At 43.7% G+C, this 27,987-nt stretch overlaps 1 protein-coding gene across 1 annotated transcript; it reads left to right on the top strand.

The window, feature by feature from the left end:
- Positions 1 to 136: 136 nt before the first annotated feature.
- Positions 137 to 27,987, top strand: caprin2 (caprin family member 2; the record flags this gene model as incomplete). Its single annotated transcript, XM_083662373.1, has 20 exons — positions 137 to 376; positions 463 to 525; positions 1,202 to 1,288; positions 3,042 to 3,280; positions 4,654 to 4,736; positions 4,884 to 4,985; positions 5,491 to 5,531; positions 5,645 to 5,866; positions 6,620 to 6,661; positions 6,755 to 6,883; positions 7,377 to 7,461; positions 7,728 to 7,777; positions 9,476 to 9,583; positions 9,695 to 9,796; positions 12,048 to 12,188; positions 12,421 to 12,565; positions 12,670 to 12,843; positions 13,085 to 13,146; positions 19,561 to 19,615; positions 26,923 to 27,987. The coding sequence occupies 20 exons, from the start codon at positions 137 to 139 to the stop codon at positions 27,495 to 27,497; spliced, it is 2,745 nt and encodes a 914-aa protein (XP_083518499.1). The 3' UTR covers positions 27,498 to 27,987.

Genomic DNA, 27,987 nt, shown 5'->3' with positions numbered 1-27,987 from the left:
TTGTTATGACGTTTTTTTCCTAAGCTGCCCCACTGCATAAATAACATGGCTTCACATTAACATTAATATATTTTTTATTTTTCAATGCATTTTGACTCAAACGGATCATCTGAACCCTTCCAGCGAGGATCTCGCCATGGTGCAGCTGTCTCCCTCCCCCACCCTGGATGTCTCCCCTCCGCCGGAGCACTCTGAGGAGGGGACCGAGAGACTGGACAGCCCATTGACTGGCAGCCCGAAGATGGGCTCCCCCGGCGGGCTGAGTGCTCTCCAGCTCACCCTGGAGGTCTCCACCGCATACCAGGGCTACGAGACCTACATAGAGGACGGCCTCATCTGCCTTAAACACAAGATCCGCAACCTGGAGAAGAAGAAGGTAAGGCTGGTCATGAGGCAGACTGAGTGACTGGTGTGAAAAGCTGCATGGATGAGCTTCAGGTGATGCGTCTTGTGTTCACACAGCTGAAACTAGAAGACTACAAGCAGAGGTTGAAACGGGGAGAGTTACTGAACAAGGATCAGATGGTAAGAGTTGTCCGTTTCAGTCATGGATATAAATGTTATGTTACCCTCAGGCTCTTTCTATCATTCGTCTCAAGACTTCACTAATGAAAGAGCCCTCTTTCCCTCTAGCCAAAATTCTTTCAGAAATCTGTGTTGGGTATTAAGCTCACCTTATTTCTGCACTTTGAATGCATAGGTAGGGTCGCATGGGGTAACCTTTGGAGCAAACGGAATCGTTGCTCCAAAAAGTGAGCGGTTATTGTTCCCCCCCCCCCCCCCCTTTTTAGGGTACAATCGGTAGAAACCTTTAACATGCACTAGCCCAGAACCTCAATTTATTTTATCCAGCAGAATCACCAAATGATGCCAGTGCGCATGCGTCGGCACTCTGGTCCCAGACAGCTAGCCGATTCTGGCCAAACTGTCTTTTAAAACAATAACAGCTCACTTTTTGGAGCAACTAAGATTCCGATATAATAAGGTTGTCCCATGCGACCCTACATATGCCTTCAAAATGCAGAAATAAGGTGAGCTTAATGCCCGACACAGATTTCCGAAAGAATTTTGGCTAGAGGGAAAGAGGGCTCTTTCATGAGTGAAGCGTTGAGAGACGAACGATGGAAAGAGCCGGAGGGTAAAATGTTATGGTGCCTTTTGCAGGTCTGACTTTAAAGTTGCTCTGTGCGTTCCCCCATAGGAGGCTGTGGAGAAGTACCAGGAGGTGCTGCATAACCTGGGTTTTGCACAGGAGCTGCACAAAACCCTGGACGGTTTGACTCAGAATGTAAGAATCTGTTGTTGACTCCATTCGTTTTCCTGTGTTGAGTCAGAAAGGCCGTGCTGTAGTGGTGTTTTCCTGGGTAGTCAGAAAGGCCGTGCTGTAGTGGTGTTTTCCTGGGTAGTCAGAAAGGCCGTGCTGTAGTGGTGTTTTCCTGGGTAGTCAGAAAGGCCGTGCTGTAGTGGTGTTTTCCTGGGTAGTCAGAAAGGCCGTGCTGTAGTGGTGTTTTCCTGGGTAGTCAGAAAGGCCGTGCTGTAGTGGTGTTTTCCTGGGTTGAGTCAGAAAGGCCGTGCTGTAGTGGTGTTTTCCTGGGTTGAGTCAGAAAGGCCGTGCTGTAGTGGTGTTTTCCTGGGTTGAGTCAGAAAGGCCCTTTTGTACCTGTAGTGGTGGCAGGATATTTGGGGAGGTCATACTGCATGGGTTTCAACTTGCTGAAAACTTATATTAATCCACACCCAGATATCCACAAATGGGATCCGTGGCCCTAATGTGGACTGAATTGGGAGTCTTTGATATGAACAGGCGCAATCCTTTTAGACCAGGGCGCTCCCCCCCACCCAAACACCACCCATATCCTACCCACCCCTCGAATCGGGACTCTAAGGGGTGGGCAACTATTTTTCATGGGGGGCCACATGAGAAACCCAGATTGTTGCCGGGGGCCGAACAAATATTGTCATGCCATAACCCATGGATGGGCAACTTTGATGATAGAGAGGGCCACAAAAAAATGTCCTCGCTACCAGTTTTTGCTGAGGGCTGAACGGCGCCAGCGCGAAAAATTTTGGGCATTTGAAGCCAGGTTTAGAGGAATAACTCATTTTAAATTAACAGTTGTGATGTCATTATTCAGTCTTACCAATATTTGATCCTTTTCTCACTCACTCCTATGTCACCACCTGCTCTCCCTGCAGGGCTTGAAATTAACTTTTTTCACCACCTGCCAATATGGCTGCTAGATTTTAAAGTTACCAGCCAATTCGAATTTCCACTAGCCAAAATGTTTTTCTTGAAATAAACCAGAATATGAGTGGGTTAATTTAAGCATAAGTATCAGTAAGTGGCCCGGGATTCTCAAAGCCTGTGTTGAGGGTCACACAAGAACAAAAATGCACTCTTGAAGCTAAATAAATCCAAAACCAACAAGTTAATTATTAAAATTTCTACTTCAATGTAGAACAGTCATTTCTTACACATGAGATTACTTTTAGCCTTTTAGTCATAAATATTATTGAAAGATATTCCATATTCCAGACTGAAATGCTATAACAGAAGAGTATTGGCCAGAATGACATGAACATTTGGACACTTATTCAGCGGGTATGTCGCATGTTGCGTTCAGGTGCACTGTAATTTTTTTTTTTTTTTTTCAATTCCATCGCGGGCCACACAGGGGGCGCCCGCGGGCCGCATACGGCCCGCTTGCCGTATGTTGCCCATGTATGCTCTAGCACCTTCCTATCCCTATGGCCCCTTTTCCCTTGTGCCCCCCAAGCACCACCCACATCCTCCTAGCCACTAATCCTACCCACCCCTCGAATCCCGACTCTAGCACCTTCCTATCTGTATGGCCTGTCCACTGACTGAATGAATGAGTGACTGAGTGACTACCCTGACTTTTCCGTCTTATGATGGTCCAGCGCCGCGGTAAAAAGGTTGAGAATCACTGCTCATGGTACGTCTGCCGATAAGCAACAAGGGTGCCATTTGAGTTCCTTCTGTGTTTTGAAGCTGTCTGTGGACCGCTCTACCTCCACAGCTGCTGAGGGCGCAGAAGAAGGCGGTGAAGCGGGAGCAGGTGACCCAGGCTGAGGTGGAGCGGAGGCGTCTAAGCACGGTGCTCCAGGTGCAGCAGCTCCTCCACAGCCTGGAGCAGGAGCACATCAGGAAGGACCTGCTGGCCGGACATAAGGGGGCGCCACACGTCCCCACCCAGCGGCTGCATAGCCTTCTCCAACTCGCCACCCTGCTGGGAGTCAAGAGGGACCACAGGCTGAGGTTTCTATACGTCTCTTTGTCGAGTACCGTCTGTTAGGACTGCAACCAACAATGATTTTCATTATCGATTAATCTGTCTATGATTTTCTCGACTAATCGATTAGTCATTTGGTCTATAAAGTTAAGTTAAGTTCTCCTTTATTTATTCCTATGGGAAATTCATCCTCTTCATTTGACCCATCCTCTACTAGGAACCTTCCTAGAACTAGGAGCAGTGAGCAGCCACAGGGCGGCGCCAGGGACCAACTCTTCTTTTGCCAGTACCTTGGTCAGGGGCACTGACAAGAGTATTAACCCTAACATACATGTCTTTGATGGTGGGAGGAAACCTGGAGCACCCGGAGCAAACCCACATGAACACGGGGAGAACATGCAAACTCCACACAGAAAGGACCTGGGACGGACCGGGGTTCTAACCCCGGACCTTCTTGCTGTGAGGCAACAGTGCTAACCACTCAGCCACAATTGTGAAAAATGTCGATCACTTTTCCCCCCAAACTTCAAATGTCTTCTTTTGTCCTGACCAACAGTTTACAACCTAAAGATAATCAGTTTTAAAGAAACCAGAAAATATTCCTAGTTGAAGCTGGAACAAGAGGAAAAGAAAGTTTTCTTAAAAATGAGTCTGAATGATTAGATTTTAAAATTGTTCGCATTTCTGTCACATCGACTAATTATTGCAGCTCTATTCTGTGACTTTTTGCCTGTCTTTCTCTGCATCTATCTCTGTCATCGTGGCAGTAGGAGGCTGTAAACACTCAGCCAGCATTGGTCCATTCAAAGGGGAAATTAGTAGCATTTTGCTGCCTCATAGCGTAAAATAACCATAATATATCTGCAGAGGGTTGACAGAATTGTTAATCACTACGATGACTCAACGATTACTCCTCCAGGTGCTCAGATTTATGGCTTTCAAAACTCATCTGGCCCCTATTGTTTTGAAACAAAAACTCCCCAAACTATGGTTAACTTAACCATTTCAATACATTCCCAATTCAGCAGCTCCACCCTACTTGCATTTTCAATTGGTCAGCGATTGAGGATGGTGCTGCGAAGTCACAAGACATTTCAACCACAAAGGGTAAACTGCCTCATTGTCAAGGCAAATGACAAAGCAACGTTATTAGTGTTTTGCATGGTGCTTCATTGGTTCTTCACTGGACCTGTTTGTTTGTTTTTGCACTAGGAGGGTGGCTGTGCAAGAAACAAGTCAATGTTGTGCAATTCCCAATGGTTGCCAACAGATCATAGATTACTTGATGTCCCCTTAAAAAAAGTGATGGGTGTCTTTTCTGCGGCCCGATGTTTGAGACTTGGTGACCTACCCTTCTTCCTTGGTGACCTCCCTCCTTCCTCCCCACTGTGTGTTTCAGTCTAGAGGAGCAGATGGAGCGGGCGGCTCTGGTCTACTTGGACCTGCTGGAGGGAAAAGACAAGCCAGTAGCAGGATCTACATGTGAGTATGAAAATCGTGCGTAGACGTCTGGGCTCTGTTAACTGCTGCATCATGTCGACAAACAGGACAAATAGTTTGCAGTTGATTCACTTGGATCTTTGCAGTTAAGATAATGCATTTGCAGTTGATTGCCTTTGATCTTTGCAGTTAAGCTCATGAAAGAGGAGCTCACCAGGCTGCTGGATTGCCAGTACTTCAGTTGTCTTCCACCTCCACCAGAGGCAGTGCTGAACTCAACCAACCACAGTAGTAAGAATTAACATTTTATTTTCTCAGAACTTACAGCTGGTAGTAATGGTTGGTATAGGCATGAGATGAAGACTGTAGGAAGCGATAAGATTTTCTTTAGCCAATTCTGATTTTTTTTTCTTCTTTACAATGAAGATGGGCATTGCATGCAGATATAGGTAGTGATGTGAAACTAGTCACCCCAAAGAAAGGAGACTAGGCAGGCCCTGCTAGAATTAAAACTTCTATTTCAAATGCCTTGCCAAATTATTGTGAAGACCTCACGACCTTGTGCAAATTCATATTTCTTTCCATTTGTTTTTCAATTATGATTTTTATTGTTTCCTTTGCAGATGTTCAAACATCAGTCCAGTTCAATTTACAATCCAGCATAGACTCACACACACACAAAAAACAAAAACACATCCCGTAAAAATAACACACAAATAAAGGTAGACGGCATGTACACACAAGAGATAAATTGCAGTGTATTACAACAACTTCTTTCCATTTTTGTTCCCATCAGCCTTCTCAAAGTCAAAAACAAATGAAGTTCCTAAAAAGGAGGTAAGAACAAGCATATGTTTTTATTAAGATGTATTTGTGTGGCATATTTGTGTGGCGTTGTGAGCATGTACGCCAGGATGCACTGATGCTGTGTTGTGTTGGTGATATGGCAGTTTTTCAACAGACTGTACCTGCCTGACACAGAGACTCCTCCCACTCACAACTGGAAGGAGGATTTCCAGGCCGTAAGGGAGCGGGAACCTCCGGACTGCTGGGATATGGAGTTGACAGATGGGCCCGCCTCCCCTCTGCCTACAGTCCACAAACCATGGAGAGGAGCGGCCACCTTCATCCCCAAAGACCCCAACAAGAAACAATCCACCGATGCCAAACAGGTTAGCTGTTGTCAAAGACCCCGAAATGTCCCTTTCTATTGCTCACTTCAACTCAGTTCAGACTTTGGACCATAAAGGCAAATGTCCACCATCTCCGTGCAGCTCCGGTACGGCTGCTGGAACAGACCCACACCCATGTCATCTTGTCACATACATGTGAATCCAGCAAAAATAGAACGGGTGCATGTTTTTTCCCTACCGCATGTATTGCTCATCTATTAACATGGGCGGGAGACTGTTCCGGCAGTTTTACCAGAGCCGTACCATATCTCGTGGACATTGGGCATAAGCGAAGTTTAGCTTTGCGTACTACGATTACAGTAAAAGCATAATTAAAACAAAGATGTTGTGTATATATATATAATCAATATGGTTTATGTTGATAAAATCATGTTCAATCAAATTAATGTGCATCTCATTGAACAGAATGGTAATGTTGCGTGTAATGTCTGTAAAGCTATTCAAATCTCATTTTATGAGTCTTTTCTTTTTAACGAAGTAAAGTTTGCTCATCATCAACTAAGACAGCAGATATGTGTCACAATATTAAAATCTTCGTATCATCCCAATATGATTCCACTGAAGACAACTGAGAATATTGAATTATTGCCCAGCCCTATTGCCTCACTCTGTAATGAATTGGTTGAGATGAGATGTTCTGCTTTACGAGGCCAACAGTTGTACAGAACATAATCATAGAGAAATGATCTCCACAGTTCAAATCATTACAAAGATGCTATTCTGTCTCCTCAGAGAAAAGAGAGGAGAGCCAGAGGAGAGCAGAATGCCAAAACTGTGAGTAGAGAACTGCTCCTTTATCCTTTTCCTGTACGCGTGTCTGTAGATTTTTAGCTATCTGGAAAATTTCCTCTTCACCATTTCTGACAGGCAATTCACATGGCTGCCCCTGTAGAGGTTTTCAACTCCCCATCTGCCTTGCCCAAAGACCCCATCCTGAGAAAGCAGCACCTCGAGGACCTGATGACCAACATCCATGGCTCCTTCAGTTTCATGCAGGTGGAGCCTGGCTATTTGGAACAGAGTCCCACATACAGATGCAACCAGAGTCCCACATACAGATGCAACCATTTTCACTTGCCTCACCATGCCAGATGAAACTGTGGTTTCACTATTTCAACTTATCTGACTTCACCCATGTTAAAGTCCCTGGAAAGCAAATTCAGATATTTGTTTCTAAACACATTACACGTGCTAGAAATGAGTTGCTGAAAATGGGTGAAAAGTCTTGGCACCATCTAGTACTGAATTGTGGAGTTAGACCGTTTTTCACCATTTCTGTGACCAGGATTTTTTGGGGCAGGCCCAGAGAGGTCTCTCGATGACATCACAGAGACTTGAAACCTAATTTATATAATTGGCACCATTTCTAATCTTTCAAATTTGGCTGGGTGGTTAATGAGCCATTTTTCTGTGGTGTGACAAATTCAAAACACATTTGTTTTTGATTTCCAGGGACTTTGAGGCTTAAAAATCACCTTGTCTTATTCAGGACTCTCTTCTGGATGGTGAATGCTCCCCCATGAATGGCCACTCCAGACTGGGCAGACGGGCATCTGGCTCTCCCTCTCCACTTGGTAAATAACATGGGGATATAACTCCAACTTGATTTGTCTATATTATTGCATCGACTGTAATTTTCAAGGGTTTGATTACAAAATGCACTATAATCATTTTGGGAGAGGTCAGTATTTCAAAACCACAGATGATTCAGAACACAACTATTTGTAAGATGACTCATCCATAATGTGCTTTGCATTCATGCCAGCAATCGGTACAGTTAGCTTTGTTTATTTTTAAAGGTGAAATGTCTTGATGGTTTGTGCTTTTTCCCACTCAACAGCTCAGAGAAACTTGAGAAGCCCAGTTGATGTCCATCCCAAAGCAATGCATGTAAGCTTGATAATTTTTGTCTGATAAGCCGTGTTGGAGAGTTGACGACATGTAGGTCAATTACTAGTTTAACTAAAATTTTCAGTAGTTTGGTGGTAGTTGAACTACATTCCAGTCTCAGTAGCTTTTTCACTACATTTCTTTGGGTCATGTAGTTTAGGTAATTACATACTACATGTAGTAGTATTCTCACTTTTTTTTTCTTTTTCCCATACAATATGATTCCTTTTATCTTTATTGTTTATTTGAGCAGGGACAGTAGGCTACACAATAAATATATTGCACCAGAAATAGCTAAAAGCTAATTTGCATCTGTAGTCCCTGGGCGCACAGAGTCCTGTGCGCACACAGTACATATCAAATACAGAAATAAAAGAAAATCCTAGTGTCTAAACAATCATGATACATGATACAAAAAAAAAAGATACTATTAGCAAGGTAATACACATACAATGCGCACAACAGTGAAATAGAACACAGAGGTAGATAGCAATCCACTAAAATCACACAGTAGCAAATGAGGAGATGGTGAAAAATAAATGTCAGAAGTGAACACAACAACATGAGACCACACTAATGTCTATAGGTGGCCACAAGACTGACCCTCTCTCAGGCACTTCTTAACAGAGGACTTAAAACCTTAAACAATTAGCTGCCTACCCTCTCCTTAAAACACCCCCTCGGGCTGCCGAAGTGAGGATTGTCCTACCCTAGTCCCGAAATCAAACACACCTACACTTTACTCGGTGTCAGTCCAGTTGTCTCTCTGTCTAATAATATAACAGTCTCAAGTTGGGTTTCCATCCAAAGGTATCGCAAATTTTGATCAAATTTTCAGAACGTCTGCTAAAGAAAATGCGAAATCCACTGCTATTATGCGAATATAGAGCTGTCAATCACCTCGTGTTTGAGGCTGTCTCCCTCTGCTGATCTGCTGCCAGCCCCGATAACATGTGTCGTCTTGGAGGCAGGCAGCGACCAAGCTCTATTAAACACATCTAACGTTATTCATTTAAAGTTTATTGATTATCTACAAAGGTACAATAAAATGCAATTTCTCGATTATCAGGTCTCTTCAACTCGGCAAGCATAACATTACATATAATCCACGGAGCAGTTAGTAAGTGAATACAATTTCATTCAATTCTAGAGTCGCCTTAAAGCTAATATCCCAGTCTTCTTCTGTTTAAACACGGGCACTCTAAAAATTGTGCTGCTTATTTAACATTATTTACCTTACAAGTATTTCATTATGTAGTCTATTTAGTGTAGGCTACGCTGACATGTCATGTTTTGCAGTGATCAAGGCAATGTGAAACTGCGTGCTTTTTCAATGGAGAGACAATGGAATATTCACTTATCTGTTTCCACTGCACTTAACACATTTTCCTTCTATCGATACACCTGACTTTTCCACCTCCCTCAAGTGTGAAAGCGTTTTTGCGATATTTGGATTTTTTATTATTATTTTTTGCAGCGTTTCCACAGTTTTTTTATGTATGCGCAAATTGAACATTTGCATAAAAACAGGTGGATGGAAACCCAACTTCAGACTCTGGTTGTGATAATTTCCCGTGATGTATTCTGAATGTAGTTGAACTACCTTTTGAAAGTAGTTTTAGTTTGACAAGTTACATTTATTTGAGAGTAGTTCTTTTCACTGGTAGTATTGGAAATGCCTTCTCATCCCTTGTCCAGTCCACCCCGCTGCCCACCAGGCTTATGGAGTGCAAACCCAGTCTGACCAATGGCAGTCAGTGTCTGGAGACCTGTGACCTGGAACTCACCACAGAGGATCTACCTCATGTAATAACTAGCACACTTTCTGTGAGATGCCATGTATTAATTATCCCCCTTTCTAAGCCCCCGTGTGTGTCTCTTAAGTAATGGTACTTGAAGATTGTTTTTACTCTGCAGGAGCCGCTGCAGTCGCCTGAAAGCGAGGTCTTCCCCTCTCCTCCGCTCTACCGCAGGGAGTCGGCCATTTCTGTCGGCCTGGAGGAGAAGAGCCGCCCTCGGGTAAGGCAGCTGCTTCCCTCCCTCAGCCATGTCTGATGACTTATACTGGTGTGGATGTGCGGTTTTTCAGCCATATCTGATGACTTGTACTGGTGTGGATGTGCTGTTTTTCAGCCACGTCTGATTACTTGTACTGGTGTGGATGTGCTGTTTTTCAGCCATATCTGATGACTTGTACTGGTGTGGATGTGCTGTTTTTCAGCCACGTATGATGACTTGTACTGGTGTGGATGTGCTGTTTTTCAGCCACGTCTGATGACTTGTACTGGTGTGGATGTGCTGTTTTTCAGCCATATCTGATGACTTGTACTGGTGTGGATGTGCTGTTTTTCAGCCATATCTGATGACTTGTACTGGTGTGGATGTGCTGTTTTTCAGCCACGTATGATGACGTGTACTGTTGTGGATGTGCTGTTTTTCAGCCATATCTGATTACTTGTACTGGTGTGGATGTGCTGTTTTTCAGCCACGTCTGATGACTTGCACTGGTGTGGATGTGCTGTTTTTCAGCCATATCTGATGAATTGTACTGGTGTGGATGTGCTGTTTTTCAGCCACATATGATAACTTGTACTGGTGTGGATGTGCTGTTTTTCAGCCATATCTGATGACTTGTACTGGTGTGGATGTGCTGTTTTTCAGCCACGTATGATGACTTGTACTGGTGTGGATGTGCTGTTTTTCAGCCACGTCTGATGACTTGTACTGGTGTGGATGTGCTGTTTTTCAGCCACGTCTGATGACTTGTACTGGTGTGGATGTGCTGTTTTTCAGCCACGTATGATGACTTGTACTGGTGTGGATGTGCTGTTTTTCAGCCACGTCTGATGACTTGTACTGGTGTGGATTCGCTGTTTTTCAGCCACGTCTGATGACTTGTACTGGTGTGGATGTGCTGTTTTTCCAGACATCACAATCCTCTCCGTTCGCCTTTTTCACAGCAGCCATTTTGGGTCTCAAAGGCGGGAAGTAACTAAAACATTAACAAGGGCAGTGTTTCCCCTACCATTCTACAGGCCAACGGCGCCCCTACGAGGCCCGAGAAAATAACAACAATACTGGTGTTGACAATGACAGTAATAGAAGATGCCAAATCATTCGAAACAATAAGCATTTTGCTTTTAGGAGCATTGTGCCAGAGTGCAGCGCTGTTCCAAAACGTGTCAACGTGTGTCGTTGCCTGGGAAACGCACATCCCATGATACAACTGTTCGCATCGCATCCCATAATAGTATGATGGTACTTGGGATGCCATTGCAAACATAGATGCGAACAGGTTAGCTAAAAGTTTAGCGTCGCCAACCAGGGCCCCCACCGTTGCGGTCGGGGTACGTTTTGAAATCCCTCCAGGCCTGAAACATTTTTCTAGGGGAAACACTGGAGGGCTCCGGCACTGGAACACCTAAATGGACTGAAAGTTGGAAACCCTCATTAATGATTTGCTTGCACCTGTATTACTTCCTTCCTTTTAGACACAAAATGGCTGCTGTGAAATAGGCCGATTCAAACACGGATGTGTGGTACATCTACTTAAGCCGGACCTTCTTCAAAATGAGATCTACTGTTTGGGAGGGGGGTTGATGCCTGTTATTGATCGCTAGCATAGAATTTAAAAAACAATTATGGTACTTTAAAGCATTGTAGGCGATTTAAAGTGGTAATGTGTGAGATCCATTTTTTATTTTGCCTTTACTCTTTGGTGCCATGTGGTCATTGCTGTGTTTTTGCACTGCACTGCCTTGAGGACGAGGTCACTTGTTTATGTAGGTGACGCTCTTTTCTTTCTGTTCAGGAAGTAGGTTCAATCACTATTGTGTTAAGTCATTCAGTGAGAACAGCAAAAACTTCAGGTCATGATTTTCCCATAAAGCATGTAGCATTTTGCAAGCTAACTTTGTTTTTACCTGAATGTACCTTGCTTGCTCGTCTCTGGTCCTTCAGTCCCACTACACTTTGTTCTGATGATGCTGTAAACTTAAAGTGATGCTCTCGAAGATTTCAGCTTCTTTCTCTTTGGCGATGATGGTAATTGCAGGTGAGATCCAAGCAGTGTTGCCTGATCTGTGTCGCCACAGACACCCAGTTAATAAATGCTGCATTACTGAAAATGCAAAGGCTTCCATCAATGGGCCATGGGCTCAATCACCATTGTGTTGTTAGCTAAGTTGGTGATAGTGACTTAACAGACATGTATTTACATGAAAATCTTTGAGATGATCACTTGAAGTGTAATGTCTCTGTGTTCAACTAGACCCCAGTAACTGAGTCAGGGAAGCAGTCCCCCTGTAATGGGGTGGCACCTTGCACCTCCACCCCTCCTCAGGCACAGGCTTTCTCAACACCCCCCACCAGACGAACTCTCACCTCTGCTCCATTTCCAAACATTCACTCAGTAAGTCATGTCACTACTCTTGTCATTCTCCCTTCTCAAGTTTAGGCCACTGGTTTTCCTGTGCCATCCAGGAACACTACAGCAGCTTATTTCAATGTTCCTCTTCTCTGGCTGACGTTGTGGTAATTAGTGACTTTAGCAGTTTGGTTGGAGTGGAGTTGTGTCTCGATGGCAGATCACCATCTTGGACACTTTTTCTGTGATGTGCATCTGTTTTTTTTTCCCACTGTAGGTATTCAAGGTGAATGCCCCGTTGCCTCAAAATGGGGACTTGAACTACAAACCAGACGCCACAGTCTTTTCTGAGACCAGGTACAGCACTGCCAGTACACAAACGCCACCCGAGTTTGCTCCCCCGGAAGACGAAGCACAGCCAGGTATGCTGATCTTTTGCAGCGCAGCTAAAACGTAGTCCGCCATGATTCGACGCATCAACTGTCGATTGTCTGAGATACGTTTTTGCTACATCGTCTCTTAACAGTCTACCAGTCTGATTATACAGTGGGTAATGGTGGACAGATCTTCCTGTCCCCTGGCCAATCAGGTGGAAGCGCGAGTCGATCCGGCCAATCATACTACAGAGGATCTGTGAGAGGTATGGCACGTGGCGGCAAGGGACTGGCACACTCCTTTCGCTCTTCTGGTTGGCATCGAGGTATCTATCCTCAGCTTTCCTTTTCTTCTTCTCGGTTTCTCACCACTCCTCCTTTATTTAATCTTCCCTGTCCTTTGCTAGCTATCTGTTCAGTTCCATCAGCAGGATCAGATGTTGTAGGGCATTCCATCCTGTCACATCCCAGCTAAAGCTTAGAGCAGGATGGCACCTGTAAGTCGGGGCAGAAATTAATCTCTGGTGGAGGTGGGTTTGAGGCTTAACACTGGTCTTTGCTTCCCAGGCGGACCCTTCTTCCCCCAGACTCATCTAAGGGACTCTGGCCCTCTCCTGTATGCTGCTAGGGTAAGCAAACTTATACCTAGCAAACCTCGTTATTTAGAGGGGGGGGGGGGGGGTCACGGGACGATTTTGGAACGCTCTGAAATAAAAATATCTCTGATCAAAAAATATTTTTTCTTGACCCTCCACAAGTGATTGGGAAAATAAGATTGACCCTCCCCAAACAAATGTTATATGAGATAAGAAAAGGTCACTGACCATGAAATAAAATATTAAACTAGGATGCATATTAAAGCTGCATTCAGCCACGTTTTTGTATTAAAATAAGTGTTAAATGGCTTATGTTCTGACGGAAATCACTGAAATAGTGTTTGGTCAGTAACTTGGAACTCCCAAGTGTACTGTCTCTCTCATGTAGCCCTACATGCAGGGCGGACGTATCTCCCCGCAACTGTAACTCGTAGAGACTCAGGGATGGCGGCGTTGGATTCGGGGTGAAAAATACATAGTCCTTTCAAAGCATTGCGATCTGACCTTCCGTTTCCCAGAAAATGTAAACATTTCTCTGATTGGATAAAAATGAGGTCGCCGACCTCCCACTATCCAATCAGAGAAATGTTAAAATTTTCTGGGAAACTGAAGGTCAGATCGCGATGCCTGTAAAAGACTATTTTTTCACCCCAAATCCAACGCCGCCACCGGGCCGTGACACTATGAGTTACGGTTGCAGTGATATACAGGAGAGAGACAGAGTTCAGCGGTGGGTTGGGAGTTCCAAGTTACTGACTAAACACTCTTTTTCAGTGATTGCTGTCAGAATATAGAGCCATTTAACACTTATTTTAACACAAAAACATCACTGAATGCAGCTTTATACTCAAAATTATCGCCGGTATGGCCAATTTGAGATAGGAAAGTAGAATCAAGGTTTCCATTCCCTCTTCACAAAGAAGCAATGCTCACCTCTATTTGGCAGCCAGTGCAGCTCTCCATGCACTGCACATTCCACAACAACCGCTCCAGGCTCCAGCTCACTAGATAGTCTTGTAGATTCTGGTTTACAACATGATTTCTCTAACTTGACCCAGTTGTCGTCATGGCATCGTTATTGGGCGCTGGTACCGATGCGTTCCATAACACACATGAGACTGTCTTATTGCGGGGGGCACGGTGGCACAGTGGTAGCGCTGCCACCTCACAGCTAGAAGGTCCTGGGTTCGTTTCCCACCTGGGACGCTTGAGCGCTGAAGGAGTGCGTGCCCTTCCGCATGTCCTCGAGTGCCCACCGCCCGGGTGGGGTCGTCAAAAGGGCCTTTCTGTGTGGAGTTTGCATGTTTCTTCCCGTGCCCCCTGGGGGTTTCCTTCATACATGGGGCTGTTGGAACGGACCAGCTTGATAGCAAGTTAAGAATTTCTGAATTTAAGGAAGTTGTCTTGGCCCTCTCCTCTTCTCTATCTTTACAAATGATATGCCATATGCAATCAAAAAGGCAAATTTGACAATGTCTGTTTTCCGCTAGGTCAGAGAATGTCCAGCTAGCAGAAAGTAGTAGCCGGCTCGGCCTGACGGGGGGGGGGGGGTTTGTGGGGGCGCAAGTCCTCCCGGCCGAAGGACATTTTGTACATTTTAAAGTAAAATGCAGCAATCTGATGCACTTTTAGAGCAAAATGATAACATCAGAATGCTTACATGTTTAGTAGAAGAAGAATGCTTGTTCCAGGAAGAAAACATTACATGTTCAGAATCACATGAGAAATGGCAACAAGACAGTGGAGGTCCCTGGTTGTGTTCTAAAGTGTTCTCCATCCTCACACTCTAAAAACCCCCAAAGAAAATGTTCATTTTCATTTTCTAATCTAACATTTCTTTCGGGGATGAAGTAACTGCCAGTCTATCTGTCTATCTAGCTAGCTATATCTATAAATAATAATAATTAGAATATTGTAATATGGATGCCATTATGCCATTATTAAGTTACTTTTTTATATATATTTTTCTCTTGTTTTATCATTTTGTATAAACTGACCAGCAGCAGGTTTCCTAAAGAACTTTAGGACTGTCTTTAATTCAGAGTCCTCTGAGTTGGGCTTGGTGCTCTTTTCCTTTTGTTTGACATGGGGGCTTGCTTCTCTGTAATGATAAAATAATTAAGTTTTGTTAGTGAGAGGGAGGAAGCAGCCTGTGGGCCATATAATCCACATGCCTCCAGTCCTTATCCTACATGATGTAATTAATATAATGAGGGGTAGCCTTTTTTATTTTCCTTTACATTTTCATAATGTGACTGTTGAATGACGTCACAATCGTGTTGTCGTTCCATTTAAGCAGTCGGGAAACAACCAGGGTTAGCTCTATAGCCAAGCTAGCCATTGTTAGCAGTAATAACAGTTGATAACAATGCATTTCACGGTCAACATGTCCAGACACAGCACTGTCTAACTTCTAGCGTTATTTGTGTGGACCATTTTAGTGTCACGGCTAGCATGATGACGTGATGAGAACCTAACGTTAATCAAGTCCATTTAATGTAACGTTACTTATTAGTGCTAATAATCACAAATGTGCATGGTTATTATCAGTCAAATGTACTTCAAACCTTGGCGTACTGTAGCCTACCTACCTCGTTGTGTCCATACAAATTAGGGCTAGTATCCAGGCAACATTAACGTTAGCAGCGCATTGTCACACAAACCAAAACATTGGTCCATGTGTCTGTGATGATATGAGTGACGTTACATAAACAGGAAGGAGGGGGCTCTGCTCCGCTCTGCTGCTGTCAATCGCTGTCAATGCACCTCGCCTCCTTCAGGCTCCAGGGTTTAAAGTGACAGTGACAAAAGGTGACGGTCAGAAATTGATCCTCAAAAATTGACAGTCAAAAAGTCCTCGGCTCGAAATTGTTTAAGGAACGGCTAATTAGCCGGCAGCCGGCGCTTATGGAAAACACTGCAATGTATGCAGACAATTCCACTCTTTATTATGCGGCCCCCACATGCACTGAACTTAACCAGGTTCTGTCTAGTGAGCTAAGCATTATACAATTGGATAAAGGGAAATAAACTTATACTCAACATATCAAAAACAATGTGCACAATTTTTGGCTCTAATTATAGATTATCACAGAATCCTAAAATGAACTTACTGATAGATGGTCAAATTATAAAGCAAGTAAAAACAGTAAAACTTCTAGGACTTTGGCTCGACTGCACATTGTCATGGTCTGATCACATCAATAAGAAAATGGGCAGAGCTGTTGCCATATCACTAGGAAGTGTGCATCATTTGTTACACCATTGGCACAATTGTTTCTTCAATAGTTCTGTGTCATTTGGACTATTGCTCTGTAGTATGGTCATCACCAGCATCTAAGGGTCTACTTGAGAAGTTACAAGTGGCACAAAACAAGGCAGCTAGGCTGGTCCTGGGGTGCCCCCGCAGGGCTAGTGTAGCTGACATGCACACACGTCTCACATGGATACTGTTGAGCAGAGACTATTGTCCATCCTACTTTTACATTTTCACAAAGTTATTCATACCCAAACTCCTAAATTTCTTTTCAACAGCATAATTTATAGCTCAAGTATTCACATTCCACCAGAGGGGTGAGTGGGGGTCAGTTGACTTTGCCCAGACTTAAAACCAACTATATGAAGAAAACCGTTATATATACTGTATATATAGGTCTACTCTACAATGTCTTGGAATTGTCTACCAGCAAATATTTCCTCCATCTTTGGGAGGGCAAGTTTCAAATGGAAGCTAAGATCCCATCTGCACTCACAAACACCATTAAACACACATTGACGCTTGTAACACCACTTTGACTCCTCTTTCTTTTTATATGCATTTTTAATAGTACAGTGTTAAACGATCAGTTGATTTCTCGACAATAGGCCAGCTACATCTCATGACTAGCTGACCAAACTATTGTTGTTTTCTTACTTATCTTTGTATTGCTTTTTACTGTTCTGTGATTTGCATTTACTTGTATTGTATTTTACTATTTTCTTATCATTTTACTATGCTGTGTTTGGACCCCTGGAAGACTAGCTGTCGTTTTGGCAGCAGCTAATGGGGATCCTTTTAAATAAACAAACAAATAAACATATAGGAACCCCTCACCAAAAACATGCAATATCCTGGTCGCTGAAGTGTTGCCTCCTCTGGTTGTTCGGGGCAACTGTTCGGAGGGAGGGGAACTCGTTGGAATAGCGTGATCCTCCCACGTGCTATGTCCTACCGGTGAAGCTTCCCCTGTCAGGTGAAAAGAAGCGGCTGGCTACTGCCCATGTCTTGGAGGAAGCATGGAGCCAGTTTTGGCTCTCCCCAGATCGCCAGAGGGTGGAGCAGCAACCAGGATAAATACATTTAAATAATGGGGGATAAAAAAAATTGGCGGGAGGGGGGGGGGGGACTGTCTTATTGCGACGTTGCCGAGGTGAATGTATTCTGACACACTTAATAATGAGCATTACAGCAATATACAAATTAATATTCTCGGATTGTATCGTGGGCTGTAACATAACAGCCGCTGGATCAGGTAAGCTCAACTTCCGTATAAATTACGCACAGGAAGAGACCCACAGCTCCAATGCGCAGATGAGGAGTATCAAAGTTGCCAATTGATTTGATACTGCCGCCATCAACCGCTCATCCAGCAGGCGTTTCTGCACTTCTCCAGTTTTCCCCTGACATAATATATTCAGGTGTCTGTTTTTCTTTTTTGGAAATTTAAGAGAAGTTCAGTCATCAAGCCTTATTTCCCTGAGTGACGAGCATTAATTAGACAAACCTTACCTCATGCATCGAAACAATATGTGGGTATTAACAATGATGTGTTTTGATAGCCAGTGTTTATTATAAATGAATTTGGGGTGCCTTGCCACCACACCGGCCATTTCTCTCCCATTCTCTCACCCAGCTGCGCTTGTAAGCTACTGGATGGCTTTGACTTTCCTTTTTTCCCCATGAGAAACGATACACGGGGTCATACCAAAAATTTGGCCAAGAGCAAGAGGGATGTTGTTGGGTATAGTTGCTGAATTCCAAAAAGAAAAAATAAATAAATACATAAAATAAAATAAATTTGAGCCATTCAAATTGATGACCCTCCTCTGGACTCAAATGAAAAACAGTGCAACACTGAGACTAAATTTTAAAGAGCATCACCCTCCCCTATTTTCCTCCAGTGACCCCTTCTATAAATAACGAATGGTCCCCTACTGCTATTGGGACATGGGAAATTGACAGTTCAATTTAACATTTACCAATCAGCCTACACATATTTTTCACATCCCAGAACAACCCACTCAACACCGAATACAGCTAAAGTTGTACCTATTATTGACTTAAACCAGAATAAGCTAATGGGTCAGGTCAGGTGACCAGTGTTGTGCATGAACGCGATAAAAGAGCGCCGTTCATTGAACCAGCTAATATTTTGGTGAACTGGTGAGCTGAGCACAGCTTTTTTTCGAATACATGAACGTACAGTGAGCGTCGTTCACACCTGCAGGAGTTGGCACACTTGTTTTCTCGTTCTCTTACCTCGATAATTGCCCATTGTGTTTGCATGTTTGGTAATTTACATAAGAAAAAAAATGTTTTGCTGTCATTTCACCACACTGCTTAGCTGAGTGGTGAGCCTGTTTTTGGGCTGCGTCAAGACAGCAACTGTTTTCCCCCCGACTAGAAACGGAAATGCTCCAATTTACTTTCAGAATAAAGGTATCCAAATTCTCACCTTCAGAGAGAAAGTTATTTCAATGAACAGAACAGCAAATCTGGAATGAAAATACTGATGTTAAGATTACATATGGAGAGAAACTGTGGCTGTAAATCAGTACTCAAAATTGATAGTAAGGTTAACGTTACAATGGGTTTTATTTTGAAAGCCCTAAAGCGGAAGACCTACTTTTACATTCTGTCTGACTTGACACTCATGCACTAAATTATGAAAAAATAAACGATGAACTGAACTCCTCATTTTTGTGGACTGTGAACTTAGTTCAAAATTAAAAAAGTGTGAACTATGAATGTGAACTAGTTAGTTTTAATCTGTGTGAGCTGAACTTTGAGCTAGCTCTTGTGAAGTGTGAACTTGCACAACACTGCAGGTGACACTATTGGCATGGAACGTCCGCTCAGCAGTTCAAAAACCAAATTGTACTGGCAAAAAGACCTATACCAAGAACCAAGAAGAATGCATCACTACTCAGTCGGTTACCAACTCTACTGGTGTATTCCTTTCTTAATAATTCGATTGATTTTGTATATATGTATAGTCTTGGAACAGGTTTTAGACCCCAGCCGGTATAATTCCTCTACAGCCAGAGTAACCATACTACTCGAAAAACAATATATCAGCTAACATGCTACAAACAAGCTAACATTAACATAATGGGGAATTATACTAAAATCAATATACCAGTCACATGGGGTCTTGTTTTGACATTACCTCTGGTGTTTTGTCCCAGGACTCTGCGTACCTGCACAGCTACAGACGTGGAGGAGGGAGGCACAACTCCAGTGGTAAGAACACCAGCTCTACCTGTAGGATTCACCTGAGGGCAATACCCTGCTTGAGTGGTTCTCAACCTTTTCACCTCAAGGACCCCTAAACTGACACAAATTAGACCACACACACACCATTTGATTGATCTTGGAGATTTTGATCCCAGGGTCCCCCATCTGATAAGATGTTAGCTTTTGTGGCAACCCACTCTCCTGGCCCCGTCTTGCAGGAGCCTGGTGTTTGGGTCATTAGGCTGATTGGGTGCACCTGGGCCCGGTACACTCATTGTGCTTAATGGAGAGCCGCAGGAACGAGTCCGGAAATCATCGATGCTAACACTCCTGGTTCTTCACTGTTTTCGCCTATGGGAGTTTTGAATGGGTTTTTGGCGCGATGCTTCTAATAATCTCTCTGGGCAACGCTGGCTTAATCAAACGCGAACCAGTGTTTAGTAATATCATCTTCACACACGAGGACCACTTTTATGAGTTTTGAAAGTTTTACGTGCCGTTAAAAGGGCGGCTAGCTAGCAAACAGCTAAATGAGACTACACTGTTGAGTCGATGGGGATATATACGTCAATAACGTCACCACTTCAAAGGACGAACACGGAAATTCTCTTTCCCTCACCTGGTTCAGCCCGGGGTAATCAGTGCACACATCAACAACAGTCCAGGTTGAGTGCTGACATGACGTGGGAGCCTATGCGACAGTGTGTAGTTCTGGATTAGCTTAGCTCGAGCTTTTTACTTCTAGGGCTTGCATTTACGTTACAAAACTCATGAAAGTGGTCATCATGTGTGAAGATTATCCGACTGAACTCTGGTTTGCGTTTGATTAAGCTTGCCTTGCCCATAGACCTTATTTGAAGCATCGCGGCAAAAACCCATTCAAAAATCCCATAGACAGAAACAGTGAAGAACCAGGAAGACCGGGACTTCCGCGTTCTGACTACAAAAATACGTCATCCCTGCGGCTCTCTATGGCCCCCTCCAGTCATTTTTTCTACCGTACCTGTGTAACATTTGGTGTTCCATATCAAACACATAAGCGCGCTGTATAGTCGCATGTCATCATTTGCGCCAAAGAACTTACATTGATAAGAACCACTGTTCCACTGCAACATAATGACTGCAGGCACTGTTGTAAAAAAAAAAGCAGAACAACAATGCCTCTTGTCTTCAGTAAACTCTGTGATACAATGGAAGTGGGCGGCCATACTGTTTCTGGTCATATCTCTGTTAAAAAATAAATGCTAGTTTAGAAGCCAAAATATTGCTTATTATCAACAAACCGATCAACAGATATCAAAGCTGGGCTTTATAGAAAGAGTGACTCGAAACTGGTGAACACGGGTTCCCAAACTTTTTTGTCTTGTGACCCTATTTTGACGTCACAAAAATCTAGGGACCCGAGACATTTCAAATTCCAGTAGACCATCGATATTATCATCAGTGACATCGTCACATATTTCTTTTCCCCCACAGAATTCTGACTTTAATCTGAGAATTCTGACTTTAATCTAAAAATTCTGACTTTTTTCTCAAAATTCTGACTACGAATTCTGACTTTAATCTCAGAATTCTGACTTTATTCTCAGAATCCTGATTTAAAGTTATAATCTAAAAGATTTTCAACTAAAAAGTCACTCACAATGTTGATTGAGGCTATGTCCATTTGGATGAAGCCTTTGCAGTATATAGTGACATGTGACATTACACTGTTTGGATCTCACCTGCGATTACCACCCACCGCCATAGGTGTCACTCAAGAGAACAAAACTGAGATTATCACTTTAAAACAAAAACAAAAAATCGCAAGTCACCCTAATCATCTTCGGTAATATTAAATTGTGTGTGGTGTAATTTATTTTTTATTTTTTATTTCAGGCGACCCTATTTGAATTCCAGGCTACCCCAAGTTTGGAAACCACTGGGTTAAGGTTATTATCTGCTGTGTTTTGAGCCTGGTGGACACTTAGTTAACAAACATAGCTAATGGCTAATAGCGAGCTAACTGGCTATTTACAGTACTGTATAAACCGTCTTATCAGACGTACCACTATGTCTGACGTCATCACCCGTTTTTATATATTTAAAAAAGGGTGATACTGACAAACAGTGTGGCTAATCAACAGTCCCGGTAATGACTCACCAACGCATTAAATATCTTAAAAATGACAAACTACATTGGAGGGGGGCTTTATTCAATTTTCTTTTCTTTTTCCCCCCCAATATTTTATTTTCAACTTTTCATAATGCAGACAAGACAAACGAACACGCTCAGACACAGGGGGGGGGAAATATATATATTTATACACACACACACACACACACACACACACACACACACACACACAGTTTTTCACAATGAAGCTTAAATTTTGTAAATACCCGGGCTTCTCTAGCTTAGAAAATAACATGGCTGGCAGGGAGGAGTTTGCAATAGAGCTGGCCTCCATTTTGAGCCACAGGGGCGCCCTGGGATTTAAATTGGCAGCCAAAACATTAGAGCCCTAACATTGGCAGCCCAGTAGTAGTGTCTAAACATTGGTAAGGCAAGCCCTCCTTCAGACTTTTGCAAGTGAGTCTTCGAAATTCTATGGTTCTTATAGTTCCAGATATACGGTAGGTAGGGTGACCAGATCCCAGCAAACCAAATGTGGGACAAAGAGTACGTTTGTGTGGGACAACGTGGGACACATTATCAATGCTTTGAGGTAGTCAAAAATTTAGATGTCTATCTACCTTACAAAAAAATCTATTCTCCCCTCTCTATGCTTTGCCCTCTGGATGATTCACACAATTTGCTTAATAAAAACTTACATAATTATATTTTATTTGAATGGAACTTCCCAAACTCCCACGCTAAGTACATACAGTAAGCATAAATGGAAGCTTAAGTTTCACAGTGCTTCTTCTTCAACACATCTGACTAAAATGTGTAGGCTACAATAAAACGGGGAGGTTGTTGACAAGTCATGACGTCTGTTCAGATATGAAACACATGGCAGGTTTGAGCCTTCCAAACACCTTAACATTAGAGTTAGTCAGACTTTTCTAGTAGAACAATAGCCTACTGAACCATAGCCTACTAGTTGTAGGCTACATAATTAATGGTTAATCTGAACACATTAACATTACAATGAGAGCACAGCTTAGAATGGAATTTTCAAATGTCCCTTGCCAGGGGCGGACTGGGATCATAATTCAGGCCGGGCATTAGATACCAAACAGGCCAGGCCGATACGGGCCGACGCGCGTGCTGGCGTCCGAAGGGCGGCGGCGAAAAATTTGGGGCGTTTGAAGCTCAATTTGGGCCGTTTGAAGCCCAAATTGGGCTGTTTGAAGCCAGATTTGGGTCGTTTAAAGCCAGATTTGGGCTGTTTGAAGCCCGATTTGGGCCGTTTGAAGCCCAATTTGGGCCGTTTGAAGCCCAATTTGGCCCAAGTCCAATTTTACAATGAGATGCACCCACTTTAAACCTGAATAAAGTAATAAAACCACTAGTAAACCAGTAGGCGGCGCCTGGCCTGCTGTTCAGTGAGTGGCCTGGCCTGGCCTGCAAAAAAAAAAAAAAAAAATTCCAGGCCAGGCCAGGCCACCGGGCATTTGCCCGACGTGCCCGATTATGCAGTCCGCCACTGTCCCTTGCAATATAGCAGCAGTGTAGTCCTGAAGAAGACATCTCAAAGACTGGATGCTCTTGTGCCAGTTAACATTGAAGAGCTTAAGATGCACATGCACTGTTGCATTAATATGGGTAGTATTATCATTACTATGGTTAAGAATATGGCCATTGGTAGTTATTATTGCTACCAGTTACTGGGTGGGAATACTCAATCATCTCAGTGCGCATCTCTTACAGGCTGCAGTGTATGAAGTTAACCGTGCTATGCTGCATATCTCTCGCCCAGAGCCACTAGACTAGTGTGTGCAGACAGGAGCAGCTGCGTGCATGCCCCCCAACTCTGTCCTCGGTCTCGCAGTGCACTCGCGCGCTCTCTCTTTATCTTTCTCGCTCTCCTGGTGTCTCTGTCTTTCGCTCTCTCTCTCACTCTCTGTCGCGGTCTGTCGCTTGCGGGACGCGTGACAAATCATGAAAATGCTGTGCAGTCCCGCACAAAGCAGGGCATCAGGTCACCCTAGATATAGGACAGAATTATGGAGTCCAGTTCCTTAAAGAAGGCCGATGTAAGAAAAATTGGAAGGTTTTGGCACAGAGGAACCTGGGAAGCAAAACCATCTTAACTGAGTTTATACGGCCGATCATGGACAAAGGAAGGATTTTCCGGTTCTGTATGCATTGTTTAAGTCTTGAAACAAAATCACCACAATTCAACTTAAAAACCCTAAAATACCCTAGGTATGGTCAGGCCAAGATACTGTATGTGAGAAGGTCCTTTGCCAATTTGAAAGGGAGATTTTGCAGGAAAACGGGAGTGAAGACACCAGAGAGAGGCATAAATTCACTCTTTTGTCCAGTTAATTGTGTATCCGGACAGCTTGCCGAAGGATCTGATTAATTTTAGGAGAGGGGGGATCGATTGTTCGGAGTTATGTAGGTATAATATTACGTCGTCTGCGCACAAACTGACACGTGTCTCAATACCTTCAACCTTCAAGCCTGCAATACTTGGGTGACTAGGTATTTCTAAGGCAAGGGGCTCGAGCGAGAGGACAACCCTGCTGGACCAAGCAGAGTAATGGAAACCTGGTTGACTTATCCCCATTGGTTATAACTGAACACATCGGACTGGCATATATCAGCTTTACCCAGGATATGAATGAATCGCCAAACCCAAATCTGCACAGCGATTCGAACATATAAGGCCACTCAACCCAGGGCCGGTTCCAGAACAAGATGATAGGGATGCATTCTAGATAAGAAGTAGGGCTGGGCAATATAATCGATACGGCAATATATCGCGATATTTTATTTCCCGATCCTGTATCGATACTTGGACGCCAAGTATCGCCATATTTAAAAAAAAAAATAATCTTTAAACAAATTTGTTTTTGCAGGCCATGCCAGGCCTCTGCATCTGGTGATTCCCACCCCTAATCGATACTGTATCGATATTTCCCATATTGATGCGTTCAGTAACACTCAACACTCGGTAGTTTTGACTAAATTTCACTCTGACTGTAAATTCATGTAAATCCACTGCCTATTTAACGTATATTTAACTCAGTCTGTAAATTGTGATGGCAAAATTTGCTGCAGTGTCCTGCTGATTCATCAATAATGAGACATCCGTTTTCCAGTGTTCCTAGGAGGTTTTTATTCCACAATTAACATCTCTGCAGACAGGTCTCTTCCTGACCACGTTGTCAATGCAAGAGCCCCGCATTATCGTTTTACATCACATCATATACTGAACCATGATACCCGCCCTCCACCTTGGAGGGCAGTAGTTTTCCACTGCTGTCTAGAAGTCCCATGCACTCTAGTAAGTTTCCATTCTTCCAACTTCCAATGCCCTGCTGATTCATCAATAATGAGATATCCGTTTGAAATGTTCTTAGGAGGTTTTATTCCACAATTATCTCTCTGCAGAGAGGTCTCTTCCTGACCACATTGTCAATGCAAGAGCCCCGAATCATTGTTTACAACACTTCATATACTGAAACCATGATGCCCGCCCTCCACCTTGGAGGGCAGTAGTTTTCCACTGCTGTCTAGAAGTCCCATGCACTCTAGTAAGTTTCCATTCTTCCAACTTCTCTCCAACTCAGTACTTTTCCATTCATTCAACCTCTCTCCAACTCAGTTTATTTCCATGACGTCCATAGTTAATCTGATGTTCTCAAGACATAACAATTGTCTATTCCCATAACAAGATACATGTTCTCACAGCAATATCCTGTACAGCAATCTTCTGCAATGCTGAAGAACATAGCTCACAAAATACATCTTAGAAGGGCCATAATTACTAATCAATCAATAAGCACTTGATCGATAATTTTCCATTACAAAATCTCATGTAAATCCAACGTAAATTCATATTTATCATCCACAGAACACTTCACCACTCATGTACATATTGTATATATTGACTCGATTTGATTTGATTGCACTTGCAACCTTGCGATTGCCGCTAGTTATCTTCCTACTTCTTATCCCTGTATATTGATGTAACCGCTACGCTGCATACAGACACTAAGACAAATTCCTCGTATGCAACTTGCATACTGTGGCAATAAAAGTGATTCTGATTCTGATTTGTCCACTAACTTATCAGTATAAAGTGATGTACCGGTACATATTATTACACTACCTGGGTGGTACACAGTGTGTTGTATCTTTAGCTCTATTATTTAATTTTGAGTAAATTCTGTAGAATATCGCAATATGTATCGCATCGCAATATATCGTGATACAATCGTATCGTGATACGTATCGTATCGTGAGATCCTTGCCAATACCCAGCCCTAATAAGAAGGGGTGCACATGCACATGTTATTTTACCATCATTTCAAGTAGAATGATACCAGCCAAGCAAGAATATTTAAAGTGTTTCAAGTGCTTTACTGAAATATTTGGACCATATACAGTAATAATACAATTATCTCAACCTTAAAAGGTTACATGTAGGTGCCAAAAAGCCATAAATTCACATCAAAGAAGAAGGGGTCTGGCATGAATCTGGTGTGGAAAAAAATGAAAAGAATTGCACCCATAGTGGGCGCTATGGCATTATTTTTGATTTTAAATGACCATAACTCGCACACCATTGCGCCGATTGCCTCCAAACTTGGGGAGTGCGCTTCGGGGGACCTGACTGAGTCCAGTGCTGAATTTTGTGAAATTCAGACATGCACATAATCATAGCGCCACCTACTGGCAACACAAAAAGTATTATCTTGATCTCTAAGTTTATCTTGAGAACCGTCCATGCGATTGACTTCAAACTTGGGGAGTGCACTGCCAGGAACGCGTCCAAGTGCAGTGCACAATTTCGGACTCTCATATACTCATAGCACCACCTACTGGCGACACAAAAAGCGGTTAATCTCGAACCATTCATCCGATTAACTTCAAACTTGTGGAGTGTGCTGCTGGGGACGCAAGAAAGTGCACTGTTGAATTTTGTGCAATTTGACCAATCAGAACATGGCTTTCATGTATCAAGAACCGTTCGTCCAATCGACTTCAAACTGGGGGAGGGGGGGCTGCATTGCTGGAGACCCGAGAGTGCAGTGCCGAATGTCGACATGAGTTTGGTCACACCCCCCAAAAAATTGCACCATTGCGCATCGTCTTCACCCTTTTGCACACTAATTTCTAGTTTACACAACAGCTTTTTGTCTCGACTCCTCAGCAGGCTGGAGCGACTCGTCCCAGGTGAGCAGCCCAGACCGGGAGGGAGCCTTCACCATTGTGGATTCGGGTCACGGGGACTCTCTCTCCATCTCCACCTTGGAGGTCCCGCTCACCCCCCACGGCCACCACCACACCACCCTGCTGCCCATGCAGCTCTACCCGCTCTCACAGCCCCTGCGAGTGGCCTTCACCGCCTCTCGCACCGCCAACTTTGCCCCGGGCAACCTGGACCAGCCCATCGTGTTCGACCAGCTGCACAGCAACCTGGGGGAGATGTATGATGCCCACATCGGCCGCTTCACCTGCCCTGTCAGCGGAACCTACGTCTTCATCTTCCACATCCTGAAGCTGGCCGTCAATGTGCCACTCTACATCAACCTGATGCGCAACGAGGAGGTGATGGTGTCGGCGTACGCCAACGACGGAGCCCCGGATCACGAGACGGCCAGCAACCACGCCATCCTGCCGCTCTTCCACGGAGACCAGGTGTGGCTCCGGCTGCACCGCGGCGCCATCTACGGCAGCACCTGGAAGTACAGCACCTTCTCTGGCTTTCTACTCTACCAGGACTGAAGCGCTGTCAGCCAGGCAGCCCACTTTCACCAACATGTGGACTCTTGCTTTACACTAAATGGTGATTCTGTGACATTTCAGTATCGTGCGGTCAGACTGCATGCCAGTTCCCTTTTCACCATCAGTCCATTCCATTACAATGCGATGTGTTATGGCCATACTGTAGGGCTTGTTTTTCACGCTGTACTCTCAGCCGCTCCCTACATTTGATATGGGGATATTGTGAATACTTGTTATTTCCCCATGAATGTGTTCATGAACAGGTGAAACTACAACTGGGCCTCAGTCATGTGTGCATCTAGTTGTAAATGGTACTGTAGCATATCACCTGTTAAGCCCACAGGTCACTGATCCCAGTGTGACCTAATGCAATGTTATGAATTTGTGCCTTTGATTTTTGAATGGCTTTTGATGACTGACCAAATGTCTTGAATGGCTAATGAACTGAATGAATGGCTTATTTATGGGATGAATTGTAACTGACTTTACA

The sequence above is a fragment of the Poromitra crassiceps genome, assembly GCF_964638095.1.
Source record: "Poromitra crassiceps genome assembly, chromosome: 2".
NCBI lineage: Eukaryota > Metazoa > Chordata > Actinopteri > Beryciformes > Melamphaidae > Poromitra > Poromitra crassiceps.
This window is presented reverse-complemented; position numbering and strand designations above follow the sequence as displayed.